General features: G+C 59.7%; 1 protein-coding gene across 2 annotated transcripts; it reads right to left on the bottom strand.

The window, feature by feature from the left end:
- Positions 1 to 628: 628 nt before the first annotated feature.
- On the bottom strand, positions 629 to 11576 carry NR1D1 (nuclear receptor subfamily 1 group D member 1). Of its 2 annotated transcripts, none has more exons than XM_038385186.2 (8): positions 11226 to 11576; positions 5486 to 5794; positions 5022 to 5110; positions 3834 to 3978; positions 2628 to 3247; positions 2052 to 2237; positions 1347 to 1557; positions 629 to 1048 (listed from the first exon to the last, which is right to left on the bottom strand). In XM_038385186.2, exons 1-8 carry the CDS (start codon positions 11500 to 11502, stop codon positions 849 to 851), a joined length of 2037 nt encoding a protein of 678 aa, XP_038241114.1. In that variant the 5' UTR covers positions 11503 to 11576; the 3' UTR covers positions 629 to 848. The 2 variants fall into 2 exon arrangements, with proteins under 2 accessions (XP_038241114.1, XP_043359432.1); XM_043503497.1 differs by having other exon boundaries at positions 5486 to 5797; positions 11232 to 11517.
- Between the last annotated feature and the right edge of the window lie 5287 nt (positions 11577 to 16863).

Below are 16863 nucleotides of genomic sequence, written 5' to 3' on the forward strand. Positions count from 1 at the left end.
ATGGACGCACGGACACCTGAGGGTGCAGCCAGACCTCCTCCCTCTGTGAATCTGCACATACACCCCCAGGGATCAGCCACTTGCACCTGAGGAAACCAGAGCCCAGGCTGAATCCAGAGTCCTCCCCAGCACGTGGCATGAGCTGGATCCAGGGCTACCATGAGGTGCGGGGCATAGGCAGGATAACCTGCCCCCCACAGCCACTCTGTGCCCCATGCCCTGAGGGACAGGAATGGTGGCTGGGGTGCTCTGCAGCAGCCAGCCACATGCCCTGGGCTGGGGTTCAAGGGCGATGCCTAGGCTGGTGTCAGTGCTGGGCCCAGTCCCCCCGGAAACTCCCCAGCTAGGCAAGCCACTTGCCCAAGGGCTTGCAGCAAGTTTGGTGGCGCAGCTCCCGCTCCACTCTGGCCCCTGGCCCTCCCAGCACTGCAGCTAAAGGCCAGGAGTCCTGGCCCCCCCTCCCATGCGCTATCCTATCTATCACCTATCCTCTTCCCCTAGAAAGCAGAACCCAGGCATCCAGCTTCCCCCTCCCCCTTCACAGCGAGCAGCAGGCAGGGGGGTCGCTCGCCGCAGAACAGGAGCAGGGGCCCTGCTCGCTCACGAAGGGACAGTCCAGGCCATGGCGTTGGTTTCAATATATTATTTCCCGTGTGGCTCAGACAGAGCTGGGCTCCAGCCCTCCACGGGGGGCAGCAGCAATAGAGAACATGACTCCAATATACAGAGATCGCTATTTACAGGGGTTGGCCGCCCCAGTGGGCTCTGTCCTGGCTGCCTCGTCAGCAGCAAGAGAGTCTGGTGGGTTTCTCTGCGGAGGGTCCTGGGGGGGAAGGGCGGGGGAGGCCCTACTGGGCGTCGATGCGGAAGGACAGCAGCTTCTCCGAATGCATGTTGTTGAGGGTGCGCAGGTCGGGCAGCTTGAGCAGCAGCTTGGTGAAGCGCGAGGTCTCCGTGGGGTGGTTCTTGAGGATCAGTGTGCGCAGGGCGCGGATCAGGGTCTCCTGCAGCTGCTCCACTGACGCAGTGTTCTCCATGCCAGAGCGGTCTGTCCCGAGGGGGGGGGGGGAAACGCACCGTGAGCCAGGGAGAGAACACCAGCAGCCCACAGCCCAGCCTCCCCTGCCGCCCCAGAGCCCTGAGCCAGATCCCTGCCTCCCATGCCACACCAGAGCCCTGCTTCCCCTGATGCACCAGATCTCCAGCCTGGGATCACAGCCTCCTGGTTCCATTCAGATCTTTGCTTCCAGATTCCCCTCCCCTGCCTGCTCCCCCAGATCCCTGACCCTGGATGCCAGCAGCAGGCAGTGGACGCCCGGGCCCCCGCCCTGTGGCTCGTGACCCACCTGCCGAGACCAGCACGACGGCGGTGAAGAGACCCAGCTCCTCCTCAGTGAGCTCCAGGGAGCCGAGCTTCTCGCTGAACTCGAACATGGAGCTGAGCAGGTCGCCCATGCCCATCCCCCACAGCTCCCCCAGGCTGTAGGTCGTGCGGCTCATGAACATCACTGTCTGCTCCTTCACGTTGAACAGGGGGGCGAACCGCACCATCAGCACCTGGCGTGGGGGAGACGAGAGCAGTGATGGCCTGTCCCATGCACCCTGCCGGGCACGGGGCTCCCAACAGCCGGGCAGGGCCACGGACCAGGCACCTGCGATCGGAGGGGGCAGAACCAAGGGCACGGCGGCCATGGAGAACGGACAGCAGGTGCCCCAGCACAGACCCGGCAAGGCGTTGCTGCCCTTCTGGGGTGCCAGAGGGGTGGCCACAGGAACCAACGCCCAGTGGGGCTGCCCCCTCCCCTAAGGGGAGGGACCCATTACAGGAGATTGCTTTGGGGCAGGGAGAGAGATGGAGGGAGCAGCTCTTGGCCAGTAACTGGCTTTGGGGGAGGCCCAAGGGCTCTGGTTGCATAGGTTGCTTCGAAACAGGCGCCCCTGCAGCCCAGCCCCTGCTAACGACCGCAGGGCAATGCCCCCAAGGGGGGCCCTGGGAGCAGAGTGCTGCCGCCGAGGACAGCTGGCAGGAGAAGCGAAGGCCCCAGACCTACCTCGAAGGTGCCGGCTTTGAGAAGGGCCACTTGGTCGTGCTGTGACAGGTCCTTGAAGCCCGGTATGTGCTTGGCAAACTCCACCACCTCCCGGACGGCGGGCGTGAAGCTCAACGAGAAATCCTCCCAGATCTCCTGGACGGTGTGGCCGCTTCTGCCGTGCGGGTACGCGTTCATGGGGCATGCCTGGGGAGGGGCGGGGGGGGAAGAGCGGGGAGCGACCTCAGACACGGAGCGAGAGGGCTGGTCCCCAGCCCCAGACAGCTCCACTCCCTTTACTGGGGCCACTGCACCAGATCCCAATGATTGGGACCCAGCAGGAGCCGATCCCTGCAAAACTCCTCTCCCTCTTAAACAGAGATAAAACCCAGCGACTCTGGGACCTAAATGCCACATCCCCCTCTGCCCCCCACCAGGGTAGCCTCATTGCCAGGGATGGGACCGGCTCTGATGTTCTGGCCTCAGAGAGAAGACGATTACTAGCGATTAGAAGTTAAAAATACCCTGAGGCGGGGGGGGGGGGGAGGGCGGCACACATCCCAGCTGGAAATACCCTTCTGGGGCTCTGGCACTCACCAGCAGGATGTCCTTGGTGCCCCTTTCCCATGGGCCTGCTGGGGTCTCGGCTTCCTCGGCCAAGGAGGGGTAGCCAGCGGGGCAGAGCCGGTGGCTGTTCATGTTGTTCTGGTGGCAGGCGTTGGGGGAGCTGGAGTGCCAGGCGGGGAAGCGGGAGGTGTCGGGGTGGGGCAGGTTGTTGTTGTCGTGGCGATAGAGGCTGTTGCCCTGGTAGCCGTTGGCACAGTGGTGGTTCTCCCAGTTGAGGGCGTTATTGTCGCAGGGCCGCGGTGGCAGCGCCATGCCCAGCTTGTCATGGGCGTATATGAAGATCTCCTTGTGTGCCTTGGTCACCTGCGAGATGACGTCGTCCATGGCCTCCGTGGGGCTGGGGGAGCGGGGGGGCGTCAGCTGCTGGGGGAACTGGGAAAAGCAGGGCTGCTGCTGCAGCTGAGAGGCGGGGAGCTGCTGCTGGGGCTGATGGCACGGCAGTGGGTTGGCAGGCTGGGGGTGCCCCAGCGGGGAGCCCTCCGGTGGGCACTGCCCGCTCAGCTGGTTGTTGGCCATGTTGTTCATGGCACTCTGCATCTCCGCCAGCATCCGCTGCTTCTCACGCTTGGGGATGCGCCCGAAGCGCACGGCTGCAGAAACAGGGGGATGGAGATTAGCATACGGGGGGAGGAGGGGACAGAGCAGAGCCTGACCTGGGAAGCCCAGACACCAGCAGATGCCCCCCACCCTCCGCAGCTGTGCTGAGTGACCCAGGCGCCTCCAGACCACCATGCACCCCACGGCAGCAGGCAGGGGCAGGGCAAGCTGATCTCCACTCCCCCTCATAGCCACTGGCACATGCCCTGGCCTAGTGGCAGCATCTCACAGAGCCAGGAGCTCCCAAACCAGCTGAGGAACCAACCCAACCCAGCATCTGTGGGGCCAGCCACACGTCCAGTAAAACGGGAATCAACAGTGACCTCCCAGCTGACAGTGCGGGCCCTTTTGAGCAGGGGTTTCATAAACGTGCAGCACCTGGCGCAACGGGGCCCCGATCGCTGACCACAGCCTCTCAGCACCACGAATAAAGGGGTGTGGAAGATGTGTTATTTGAACAGTGCATAGAAGCCAGACACTGCTAGGGGCATGCCATTATGGAAGGGGAAGGGGAGGGCACCACAGTGCAGGGGGGAGCCTGCCCTGCCTCCTCCCCCACCACGCCAGGCAGGAACTCACCGTCCCGGGACATGCCGACTGACAGACATTTCTTGAAGCGGCACTGCTGGCACCGGTTCCGGTTGATCCGGATGATGGAGCAGTTCTCATTTTTCAGGCACTTTTTGTACTGGATGTTTTGCTGAATGCTGCGTCGGAAGAAACCCTGAGACAGACGGAAAGAGAGAGCCGGGGTGAGACAAGGGGAGGCAGAGCCAGGCAATCTCAAACAGCGAGGAAGGCGGACAATAGTAAACATTGTGGGATGCAAGGCCCCGACCCCGTGATGGAGCTCTGCCCTGTGGGCTGGCCACACGCTCCTCCACGCTGACCTGCCACTGGCGTTTGTATTTGAGAAATTGTTTGCCACCAGCAGAAATGACAAAGCTCAAGGGAAAAAAATCCAGACAATTGTTTCCTTCAACTGAAGCTACCTTCAATGCCAGGCTTACTATAAACAAGCCAAGTGCTGCCCCGTCGCCAGACTCCTGCCTAGAATTCCCAAGGAGCCGCCATTTCCATCCCACACCCCCGATCATTGTCCTGACCCAGGAACAATGATCATTTGGGACCGAGCGTTGGCATGCTCCAGCGGTGAATGTTTCTGGTCAGTCACAGCTGTTGGCAAGTTACACAGGAGCCAACGACAGGATCGTTCTCCCCCAAAAGTGTGAAAAACACCAACGTTCTGGGAGAAAGCAAGCGCCTGACACGAAACATCCAACATGGGCTGTTTTCTGGGCCCCGCCGAGGACGGGGGGAAGAAAAAGATGAAGCCAAGTTTGAAGGGAGGCGACAGAAGTTCAAGGATAGGAATAACCAACAATAAATCCCGTGAAAGGTCAGTGACTGGACATTTTCACAAGTGGCTCATGACTTTAAGGCATCTCCAGTCGGGCTCCCAAAGAGGCCAGATGGTATTGTGAAACTTTGGCCACTGCAGGGCCCCCAAAATCATTAGCCACTTGGGAAAAGTTAGGCCTCGTCTGGAGAGGTGTGATGTTGCCAGCCATGCCCGAGTCCCTTGGCTGGCGGGAGGGGCAGATGGGGGGGTAATACATTAACAAGGTGCTAGGACATTGGTCCCACTCCGTCCCCAGATTGAGCCACTCGGGCTGGATCAGCAGGAGCCCCCGGCAGCGCTCCTGGCTCTGCAGGAGCCCCCTGTCGCCACAGCTCCCCCTGCCCTGCCGTGCCCCGCCCCCTTACCTTGCAGCCCTCGCAGGCATGGACCCCATAGTGGAAGCCTGAGGCGACGTCTCCACACACTTTGCAAAGCAGAACCATCCCGTTCAGCTCTGGGAGGGGAAAGAGACACCCAGGTGAGAGCCTGCAGTGCCCAGCCCTGCCCAGGAGCCAACCCCTGGGGGAAGCCAGGCCGTCTCCCTTCCTGCGTGGCGGGCCGCTGTCCTGGGGCAGGTCTAGCTGCTGTGCCCACCACTGCTCAGACGGGGGCACTCTCGGGGGCACGGCATCCCCAGCAGGTATGTGGCCTGCCATGCTGGAGAGGACAGGGGGTCAGATTGATGGAGGGGAAACAGCCAGGGATAGAGAGCACCACAGGTACCCCAGTGCCCACCCACAGCTACCCCCGTGCCTCTCCACAGCCACCACTCCCAGTCCTTCCCATTGGTGTCTCCACACCCTGTGCCCACCCCACCTCCAGCACTCACTGGTGATATTGCTGGTGGTCTTGCTGGGAGAGACGCGCCTCCCATCATCCATGGCGACCTGCAGGCCCCCGGGGGAGGTCCCGGAGGAGGAAGTGGAGGAAGGGGAGCCATCCTCCCGCGAGCCCTGCAGCCCAGCGCCGTAGGGCCGTGAGTCGTGGGTCAGGGAGCCGGTGGGCGAGGGTGGGAAGTAGGAGGGGAAGGCCTGCGAGCCAGACTGGAAGCTGCTGTTGGAGCTGTCGCTGCACAAGGAGACGGGGCTGGTGCGGCTGGGCGAGGAGCCGCTGGAGCCGATGTAGCTGATCACGCCACCTGGGGAGACAGAGCAAGAGGCTGAGACCAGGGCCACGCCGCCCCCTCAAGGTGAGTGCTGGGGGGACCTCCACAGACGAGACGGCTCAGGGCCGGGGTGAGAGGAATGGGACATGGGGCCTTTCCCATCTAGGGGGCACCAGCTTCAATCCAGCCCAGCTGTGACCAAACGCTGCCCCCACCTGACAGCTGTTCGGTGGCCCATGTGTGAAATGAGTTGGGCAGGTCTCTGGGATAGGTAATCACAGCACAGCGAGGGGAGGGCGAGGCGAGATTTCTACGCCCCTGTCTGTGCCACCCCTGCTCTGGACCTGCCTTCCCCCCTGGGGGGCCAGTCCCCAGCAATAACACCCCTCCTGTCTCACACACAGACCCCCATGGAGAAAGTCAGGCATGGGGAGGCCAAGGGGTTTGGCCCCCGGAGCAAGTCAATGGCAGATAAAGCCCAGCTGGCCTTGCCCTCCTGCCTACTGACCCAGCACCAGACAGCCTGGGGCCAGCCCTGCCTCCCAGGAAACTGGGGATTTCGCCCCGGGGTGGCTGAGACGGATGGCGCTTGGGTGAGGGGCACGGTGGGTGGGACTGGAATCCAGTAGCACCGTGACAGACAGAACAGCCGGACTGCTGCTGGGGGCATCTGTTTCCCTGCAGGGCTCTCCCTGGCCACAACTCTACGGAGCCTTGGCCAGTCTAGTGTTAACCCCCCCGCCCCCGGGGTGCACCCCGGATCCCTCCCTGAGGGAGACATTCTCTCGACCCCCCCCCCCCGGTTCAGCCTGCCAGGTCCCTTAGCTGCCGCTCCCCTCCCTGCACTGCGGATGCTGCAGTCATACACAGGTAGAAAGGCGAAGCACTGCAGCAGGCAGGCCAAGGACAGGCAGGGCAGCAGCAGCAGCGTGGGTGGGGGGGAGCAGCCAGGGGAGACGGGGAGCACCGGAAATGCAGCCCCTCCCCTCAGGGATTACGCTCTTCCTAAGCCTCTGTCAATGACACACCTAGAAAAAATATCACTTGACGTTCCGGCTAGTGGGTGCGCGCAGGGGGCTGTACGCGGGAGGAGGGGGAATGTCTGAGTGCAGGAGGGGGTATGTGGGGCGTGCATACATGTGGGGCTGTATATGCATGGAGTATGCACGTATGTGTCCATCTGTCCATTCACGCCCCTCGCCCACCTCCCCCCACCCCTGAAGATCTGGCTACCCTTTCCGGGCCCTTCCAGGCAGCCTGGTTTGCAAGCACCGCTGGTGATTTGCAATTACACACGTCTGCCATGGCTTCCTCCTCACCTTTCTCCCCCACTTCTTCCCCCGTGGAGCTTTGAAATGCTCCAGCTGCTGCTGACCTACATCTGGGGGCTGGGGAGAGAGGCTCAGCTGGGCCCCCTGGCACACAAGGGAAGGGTTTGAAGCACTGGGGCAGGCAGGCAGCCAAGGGACCAGATCTTGGGCACCGGGAGCTCGGCCAAGGGGGCCTTGGAAGGCAGGGATGGGAGCAGATGTCACAGCCAGCAGCACTGGGGGAAAGAGGGAGGATACTGGGGGAACTGAGGAAACCCCAAACCGCTTAAGAGGAAAAACAACAGTGATGAGGCAGCAGGACTCCATGCGCAGTGCCTGCCAAGCCCTAAACACTGTGGAGACCAAAGACTCCTGCAAAAACACAATCGTCCTTTCGAAACAGATCACAAACAAGCAAGGAGGATCACGTGTGCAATCTGCTTCTGCACCAGGTCTCATCCCTGTTCGTCACTATTCCCTCCAGCCCAACAATTGCTGCTCCTGACCCAAGCAAAGGAGCCAAGGCCCAGCTCTGGATTACTAAACTCTTCTCTCATCTGCCCGGGAAGGCTTCCGAGCCACCTGCAGACGCGGCGTCAGCATGAGAGGGGCTAAGTCACTAAACGCTCACCGGGGAAACGTTTACTTAGCTGCTGTTAAAAGACTGGTGGCATGAGGTGAGGCCAGAGGATTTTAAAGCCAGCAGGCTGGATCTGCCCCTCAGCTGGGGTCAGTGGGTGTGAAAGTCAAGGTATGCCAATCTGCACCCGGCCCAACCCTAGGGACAAAACTGACTCCTGCCAGGCGCTGAGGAGATAATGCAGCCAGCCCCGCTCCCTACAAACACAAGGGGGAAAGAGTCCTGTTCCCTGCTGCACCCAGACACACACCTCTGCACCTTGCTGCTTCTTGGTACGTAGGAACAGAAGGAGAAATTGGATCAAGGGAGAGATCATGTCTCCCGCCAGGATTTTTCCAATGGGAACAGAGCTACCAAGAGCTATAAACAGAGAACGCGGGAGGAAAACCAGAGCCCCCCGTGAACAGCGTTGAGACTCCTCAGCACTGGCTGGCGTTGAAGGAGGGACAAGGTGGAAAATCAACTGGCTTTTTTTTAAATGAGGCATAGGCGGGAAGGCTTTGAATTCAGTAAGGGAGCAGAGCGGGGTGGGGAATCCCAGCTGAGCTAGAGGGTGCTGTGTGTGTATGTAGGGACGAGCAATGTCTGCTACGCCAGCCGCCAATCCTTCTCAAGCTGCAGCGTCAGCTTTGGTGCATTTGTTTCCTTGTCTTTAAATAGCACAGATTGGGAAACAGAGCTCTGGAAGTAGGTCACAAAACCCCAACCGCTTCACTCACCACACCCAAAAGCCAGCTCTCCCCAGGCTGCCTCCAGTCTCGGGAAGGGCTCTGCAGACGAGGCTGGTACCTGTCCAAGGGGGCATGTGGGAGGCACATGGGCGGCGGGGTGCGTGTGAATGGTGAGCGCTGAAATCTCACTGCCCGCTCAAGCTGCAGGACTGCTGAGGACACCAGCCTCCTGTAGAGGAGTCAGGAGCACCTCAACACGTGGCCAGCGCTATTCTCACACACCCTGTCCGACAGGGCCATGTGTCCCTCCCCCCGCAGAGCACAGCTGGTACTCACACCCGCAACGGGTAACGCTGGGCAGTGAGCCCCCAGTCAGACAGTCATCGTCTGGGGTGACAAAGTCACCATGGCAACCGCTTTGTGCTCCAACTTTTATTCAGCTCTGTTTGTGGGGCAAAACTCCCTCCCAGAGACCCGTTTGGGGGCAGCACATGGAGCCAGGCTATAGGGCAGAGAGTAAGGAGCATGCAGGGCTCAGGGTCCTAGCCTAGGACTTCAGAGACCCAGGTTCAATTCCCTGCTCTCCCAGACTCATGTGTAACCTTGGGCAAGTCCCTTAACCTCTCTGTGCCAGAGCCCATCCCTATGCTAGGGAAACTAGCCCTGACCTGCCCCCCCCAGCGGACCTACATCTAAGAGCATGAGGCTAGTGATGGGAGCCAGATAAGAGAGGGATGTGTGGGGGACAGACCCCATGAGCCAGCACCCCATGAGATGGGAGAGGCACAGCCTTGAGGGAGCAACTGGGGCTCTAGGGCAGGTCATGGCCCTTGGCATAGCCCTAAGGTGGCGGGGGGGACCTGTGGATTGGCTGGGTCAGACCAATGGTCCATCTACCCCAGCATCCTGTCTACCAACAGTGGCCAACGCCAGGTGCTTCAGAGGAAATGAACAAACCAGGCAATAATCAAGTGATCCATCGCATGGCGTCCAGTCCCAGCTCCTAGCAGTCAGAGGAACACCCAGAGCGTGGGGCTGCATCCCTGACGACCCTGACTAATAGCCATTGACGGACCTGCCCCCCCCCGGAACTTATCTAGTTCTTATTTCAACCCTGTCATACCTTTGGCCTTCACAACATCCCAAGGACTCAGCTGGGGGTCGGCTCAGCCTGGGGGGGCAGGGGCTAGGCCAAGGAGCCCGCTGGGGGAGGAGGCTCAGCCTGGGGGGGGCAGGGGCTAGGCCAAGGAGCCCGCTGGGGGAGGAGGCTCAGCCTGGGGGGGGCAGGGGCTAGGCCAAGGGTCCCGCGGGGGGGGAGGAGGCTCAGCCTGGGGGGGGCAGGGGCTAGGCCAAGGAGCCCGCTGGGGGAGGAGGCTCAGCCTGGGGGGGGCAGGGGCTAGGCCAGGGGTCCCGCGGGGGGGGAGGAGGCTCAGCCTGGGGGGGCAGGAGCTAGGCCAGGGGTCCCGCGGGGGGGGAGGAGGCTCAGCCTGGGGGGGCAGGGGCTGGGGGGGACACGTGCTAGGCCGGGGGCTCCTGCTGGGGGGGGGGCGCTCAGCCCGCCGGAGGTCCCGACTCCCGGGCTCGGGCTCTCCGCGGCTCTGGCAGCCTCACGTCCCCGCTCCACGTGTCCTGGCCGCACGTGGCTACTCCGCCCCCAGGCCCTGCCCATCACGCTTTGCTCCGCCCCCGCCGCGCTATTGGCCGCTGCTCGTTGCCCCGGCGATGGCGTCACCGCCCCGCGCGGCTGCTTCCTTTTACTTTGAAAAGGGCGGGGAGACGGAGCGCCAGGCTTCCTGGTGTGACGTCACGGGAGCCCACGGGGCGGGGCCTGCGGGGGAGGCGACCAATGGGAGGGGGCAGGGCGGGGCGGGGAAGGGAGGAAAACAAAGTCTGCACGTGGCAGCGCCAGGGAGGGGGACACGTGAGGCAGGGGGAGCCCCGGGGGGAGGGGCCGGGGGGGGCTGCAGCCTTGGGAAAGGTGACAAGGGAGCGCCGGAGGGAGGGGGGCCCGCAGCCCTGGGAGGGGGGTTAAAGAGGGGCCGGGATGTCACCCCAGGGAAAAGTGGGGACCAGCTCACCCCCCTCCACTGGGGTCAAGGGAGCTGGTTGAGGCTGGGAAGCCAGCAGCGGCCACCTGACTCCTTCCGAAGTGGGGGCGATGGGTGACCCCACTGACCCCCCCCAGTCCAGCCAGCACCCCCCGGGCCGGAGCCGGGCACGGGGGGTTCACCCCTAACACGAGAGTAGCGAGGAAGCCGGAGCTGCTCCCTGCTCGGATTAACGCTGGTCCCAGAGCGGGGGTCGCTGCGCTGCTGCCCGTGGCCGGGGTCCCAGGGAGCGAGCCGGGGGCTCCCTCCTGCCCGCCCCCCCGCCCCCATCCAATAAACAGCGTCAGTAGCTTGGGAACCCGAGCCCCCTCCTGCTCCTCACCCAGCGGGGGCCCGGAGCTCCCCTCCCAATCCGCTAGCCCCAGAGAGCTCAGACCGAGCCCCTCCCACTCCCCCACAAGAGCCGCTCCGGGGAGCTTGGGAACCCCCGCAGCTGCCTGCATCCAACTCCCCCACCGCCGGGGGACCCCAGAGCACTCCGGGGTGGGCAGACCGGGTCTCCACCCGCAACCCCCCGCACCAGTGGGGGGCTCTGAGCACCGGCTAGGAAGGAGCAGTGACGCGGGAGCGGTGCCCTCACACCCTGCAAGCAGGAGGAACCAGTGGGGCTGGCCGGGGTGCCCACACGCTGCGCAGAGGGGGGGGCATCCAGGGGCATCACCCCCACTTCGGAGGGGCCACGCTGGGGGCCGGGGGGGGGAGACAGGGAACAAGCCGATCCGAAGGGCAAATTACCTGTGTTGTTGTTGTTGGGGTCCAGAGCTGCCATCCTTGGGGGCGCGCTGGCATCCAAGCCTGGCTCAGAAACTCCCTCCCGGGAGCAAGGGACGCCCCTGGGCTGGGGCTTTGCCCCTCTGCAGAGCGGGGCACCGGCAGGACAGGAGCGCGGCGTGCCGCTGCCTCTCCCGGCGCTGCACCGTTTCCCTCTGCCAGGGCTCCAGCTCCAGCCCCTTTGCCTGGCACCCGCCGCAGCTGCGCAGTCGCCGGCACGCGGCTCCGGAGCATCCACCATGTGATTCCCGGGGAGAGCCTCGTGCCCCAGTGACACACTTTCGGCGAGCAGCGGGCGCGTGAAGCAGGCGGCCAGGGCGCCTGCCCAGCCCGGTGGCTGGCGGGACTTGTAGTTGCCTGGGCCCTGCCCTCGAGCCCTGGCGTGCGGGAGCGTGTGAATGCCCGGGGAGTGACTCCACTTGCCGCGGCTTCCCGTGAGCGGCGGCGAGAGGCTGCGACTTCAAAGCGTGAGGGCTTGAACGTGGCCAGCCGAGCTGCGCTTTGCAAGGACGCCAGCGGCCTGGAGAAACCGGGGCTTGCAACTGGTAGGGGCGGGAAATAAATAAACCAAATAAAACCATGCGTTTGCAGCGGGCAGGTTTTCCAGGGCCGCCACCACGTCCCCCTACCCCGTCCACACAGACCCCCCCTCACTCCCCCCAGCTCACCTGTCCAAATAGCCCCCCTGACTCAGATAGTTTAGGGAGCACCTGACCCCGCACTGTTTTGCTAAATGCACAATTACAAGCCAGATGAGATCTAGCCTCAACTTGAAATTGACCGGCCTGGTCTGGTGAGATGCAAAAGAAAAGGGGACCGATTCCTCCTGACGTTTTCAAACGAGGGATACACACACACATCGCCGCCCCACTTTTGCATTCTCCCCACGGCTATCTGTACTGTACTGCCGCTGCAGGAGGTATTCAGTGCCAGGTAGCAATGCCAGGCTAGCCCTGCTGCAGTGCAGATTTAGGTCAGGTAGCATTAACAGTTATCCCTTGGGTTCTCTGGCACATTTCGACAGGCCAGTTGTTGGGAAATAAGGGCTAGCATCTGAAGTACAAGTTGTTCATTGTCTAGGTGATGAAACGGATAATAATCGTCATTGATACCGTCCTTGAAGAGTCAGTAACCAGCAGTTCTCTGATTTGTGCCTTTTGTAGGTTCCTGAATCACAGGACAGGACTCTCTGATCTCCCAGAGTGCCAGTGCTCCCCGACCCCAGCCCTCATACCATTCCCTATCCTGGGTGGAATTTCACAGTTCTCCCACTCTTAGACCAGGCTACAGTGCGCTGGCAATCAACCCAGGTCCAGCTAAGTTCAGCATTCACAGTTCTCCTCTTTGGAAGTCTGGGCCCAGTGGCGAACGTGGTGACCAGACAGCTCCATAAACGTTTTGCAGTAAGGACAAAAGGGGATTTTAAAGCATCAGACAATCTAGTGGTGTGTCTAACAGGTCAGCATCTCTGATGGTGACTTAGGCAGACCTAACTTCTTTGGTCACCCCAGTGGCTGCCTGTGTCCCAGCCGGGATCCTCTTCTAAACAACTCTCCCCCGCCCTTGAGAGACAGATCCTTTTAATCCTCCCACAGCTCTTCTGTTCTTAGACTTCTGGCCCAAACCAGTCCCGCTGGCCAGAGAGCCAGAATGCTCAAAGCTACTAGCTCCAGCGTTGTCCCTTAAGAGTCTTAAGTACCTGCTGAGAGCTGGCTTCTCTTGAGCCATTCTTTTTCCTGCCTGCCTGTTTTCCCAGGTAGCCCTGTTGATGTAATCCAGTATAGATACACAGTAAACACCCCAATAACTAGGTCACAGTATTCATCACGTATTGCAGAGCTGTTCCAAATCAGCAGAGCCAGAGCGAGATCTTTTTCATGGACTTCCAAGCAACCATATCATGTGCAACCAGCAACGTGTCAACAGCCAAAACAAAGACAAATTACCCCATGACACCAGCAAAGATCCTTCTTTAAAACTAGTCATTACAGGAAGGGCAGGGACTTCAAGAAACTCTTTCTAAACTCAAAAAGAAAAGGGGTACTTGTGGCACCTTAGAGACTAACAAATTTATTTGAGCATAAGCTTTCGTGAGCTACAGCTCACTTCATCTCACAAAAGCTTATGCTCAAATAAATTTGTTAGTCTCTAAGGTGCCACAAGTAGTCCTTTTCTTTTTGTGAATACAGACTAACACGGCTGCTACTCTGAAACCTTTCTAAACTCAATAGCACCTGTGCTCGCCCGCTGGGAAAGCTGCCAAGGCTGTTGACAGGAGACACATTTCCCAGGCCGCTGTGTGAGATGTGCTTCTTGGGCATAGCAAAACTGTCTCATGGCACCTACCTTGTGACTTCCTCCAGGAGTTAGTTGTTTCTCTCGCTTCAAGCTGTAGGATGTGTCACACTGAGGAAGGGGTTAGAGCAATGTATGGGCTGAAAGCTAAAGGCCCCTGCTCTGGCATCCCTTAGGGGCAGGTAGGCGCACTGCCCACATAGCCCCTGTTCTGAAATCCGCCTCACTCAGCCAGAGACCCCAAAGCAAACCAATGCCAGTAAAAGTGGTCGGAAAATGCTGCTATTTTACATTAAGAAATGTACAAGAAAATACACGCTTGAGGGAGGAGGTTTTTTGACTTTTTTGGGGCAGAAACTTTTCTGCTTTTTTGATGAAACCCTGGCAAATTTTGAAAGAAACAAAACTTGCAAGGAAAAAAAAATTTTTTTAAAGGCTCGATTTGGTCAGAAACATTTTTTTGAATGAGAAATTTTAACCAGTTCTTAAAACATCACTAGATCCATATAAACACGGTCAGTTCCATCCCTTTGCCCTGCCGTTGCTCTGTCTGAGGCCAAGATGTTTTGATGGCATTCTGGCCAACCGGGGGGTGGGTCTGAGGAACCTCTGAAGCACCATCCCAGAACCCGTTGATAGCCAAGGTCACAGGCAGATTTCCCTGGTCTGCAATCCCACTTTAACTGCGCCGTTCAGAATAACTAGCAGGGTTTATATGGAATTTCTCCACCGTTCCTTGTCATGGGCTTGTCTGTGTCTGGCACCAACGCAGCAGGTTCCTCCCGACCGCAGATGGAAATCCTAAACCCTGATCCACTTCCCATGTTAGCATTTATTTAATTATGACTCATAGACATATAGCCACATTGAAGCTTGAGCAATGTGAGGTTGCTCTGATGCTGGGAGGAGAGGATCCTAAATGCCCAACGCTGTTTGTATCTCCCCACTTGCCCACTGGCTGGTTTTCTTTATCCATCCAGGCTCAGAGCCTACCAGAAAACAGCCCTGCCTGACTGTTGAACGGGCGCTTTGCCATGGGGGGGGGGTTCAGTGCCCTGACAGGTGCAGGCAAAGGGGTGAAGAGGTCGTGTGCTCATCCGGCCTGGGATCAGGGAGGCCACTGCTTAATCCTGTGTAAACCACTCCTTCCCTGAGTCACCTTGAACCTGTCAGCTGACCCCTCTGTGCCTCGGCTAGCCCAGGCTGGGCTTGCTGGGGTGAACTTCAGATCCTGTCTGCCTCCAGCAAGGGGGACTGAAAAGTGACAAGGGCCTTCGTGCATCAACCCTGCCTGGTGCACCATGACTTGCCTGGATTCCCAGCCCAGAAGGGACTGTCTGGCCGGAGCGCAGTTTCAGGCATGCACAGCTGCACTTCATGCTGTCTCTCAGAAGCCTGGGATTCTCCCTGCCTGTCAGGGAGCTCTCTTCCCCTCTGCACCCATGTTCCAGCGCCGTTAGAATCAGTCCTGACTTAAGCTAGTCATTTTCGACACAGAAAACACAGCCACCCACAACCACTGCAGCAACCCCTAGCACTGGGAAGCGGCGCCTCGAACATGACCTTGGCAGCCGGGAGCAGGATTGCAGAGCGTGGGACCGGCCCTGCAGCCCTCATGCCTCCAACTTGCCCTGTGTCCTTAGTGGCTGATCTGGGGAGAGTCTGTAGCCCTGGGAGCAACCCTGGAGCTTAAAAAAAACGACAAACCAAGTTGCTTCACATTCGGCTGCTAGATAGAAACAGTCTCTGATTGTCGGGGACATGGAGCGGCTGCAGCTCTCCTGAGCTGTGTGAATGCTCAGCACCGGTGCCCTGCATAGCTTGTGGCAGCTAGGGTTATTAAGAGGCCACATTCCTTCCAAGAGAGTTACACCAGGGATGAATCTGGCCTGAAATAGCCTGGCCAGGGATAGGAGGAATCTTTGAGTCTAACTTCCCACCGTGCGGTTCTCATGCTTTCCTCTGAAACACCCGGCACTGGCCCCTGCTGGAGACAGGCCACTCTCCGGGGCGCTGGGGTCTGATCCAGTGTAGCAGCCCCTACGTTCCGGATCCTCAGCTGAATTGACCCAGTGCCGCTGAAGTCAGCGATCACCACCAGGATCTGGCCACAGGATGCTAAAGCTGAGGCAAGGGAGAGGTTATTGGCTTTTCCTGCGTCTGCTGAGCCTGTTCACCCTTCCCCGTCCCAAGCTGACCAAAGCCAAAGTTTATGTAGGACCTTCACAAAACCAGTGCTATGCCCTCAAGCACCCCCACCGGTTCTGCAGGAAACGTAAGGAGAGACTGGAATGCTCCGAGGGGCTGTGCGCTTGTGGGGGTGGAGCTACACGCTGCTTGCTCGGAGGCAGAGAAATCTGTTTATGAGACTTTGCATTTTACAACTGATTCCAACGCCTCATTTTAAACATTCCTTTTCGTTATCTGGTGATAAGAACAGCAATGGACAGGTACGTTCTGCTGCCCTGATTTGTCAGACGGCAGGAACAGATTCTGCTCCCAGGCACGGTGTTACTGACCAGTGATAGTTTGCATTTCCATGGCAACTTTCATCCATGGATCATCAAGCGCTTTGCAATGGCAGGTCTTAGACTGTCGGCTCTTTGGGGCAGGGACTGGCTTTTTTGCTCTGTGTTTGTACAGCGCCGGGCGCGCTGGGGTCTTGGTCCACACCGGGAGCACCACGGTCGCTACTACAATATGAATAAATAATACGTATTTCTAAACCAGCTGCTTCTCTGCCCTGGTCTGAGTCCCAGGATCTCCAGCCAGGGTCCCTTGTGCTGACCAAGGCCAAATTGTAGCCCCACCCATCTCCCTTGGATTAGCGAAATACTGGTCCCAAGTCAACGGGTGTGTTTCTGCTGGCTCCGGAGAGCACTGACTCCAGCCCACGGGGACTCAGAGCTATTCTAAAGCAGTGGGATAGCAACATGGATCCTGAGTCAGCCGCTGCGCTGGAGGCAGTCCAGGGGGGACGTGCTGGGAACGCGGTGTCAGGCACCGAGCTACCTCGTGCTCCCCACCGTCGTTGCTACGTGTCCGCGAGAGACTTGAATACAGATTCCTCCATCAATGTAAGATATTGTCACATGTGCACACAGCAACTAGCTCACTGGGGCCCGATCCCTCACTGGGCCTCTGGGCCCTACTGCCATACAAATAATATCTAAATATTCCTAATCATGCAATGCAGCCCTATGGAACTGGAGATTGTTGCCTGTATACTGGATGCCTGCAGCCTGTCCCCTGGAGATCTGAACTGTGCTTCTCCCGTAGGGAGCTGAACGTAGCTTGCTGCCCAGCG

This window comes from Dermochelys coriacea, chromosome 27 (assembly GCF_009764565.3).
Source record: "Dermochelys coriacea isolate rDerCor1 chromosome 27, rDerCor1.pri.v4, whole genome shotgun sequence".
Taxonomy (NCBI): Eukaryota; Metazoa; Chordata; order Testudines; family Dermochelyidae; genus Dermochelys; species Dermochelys coriacea.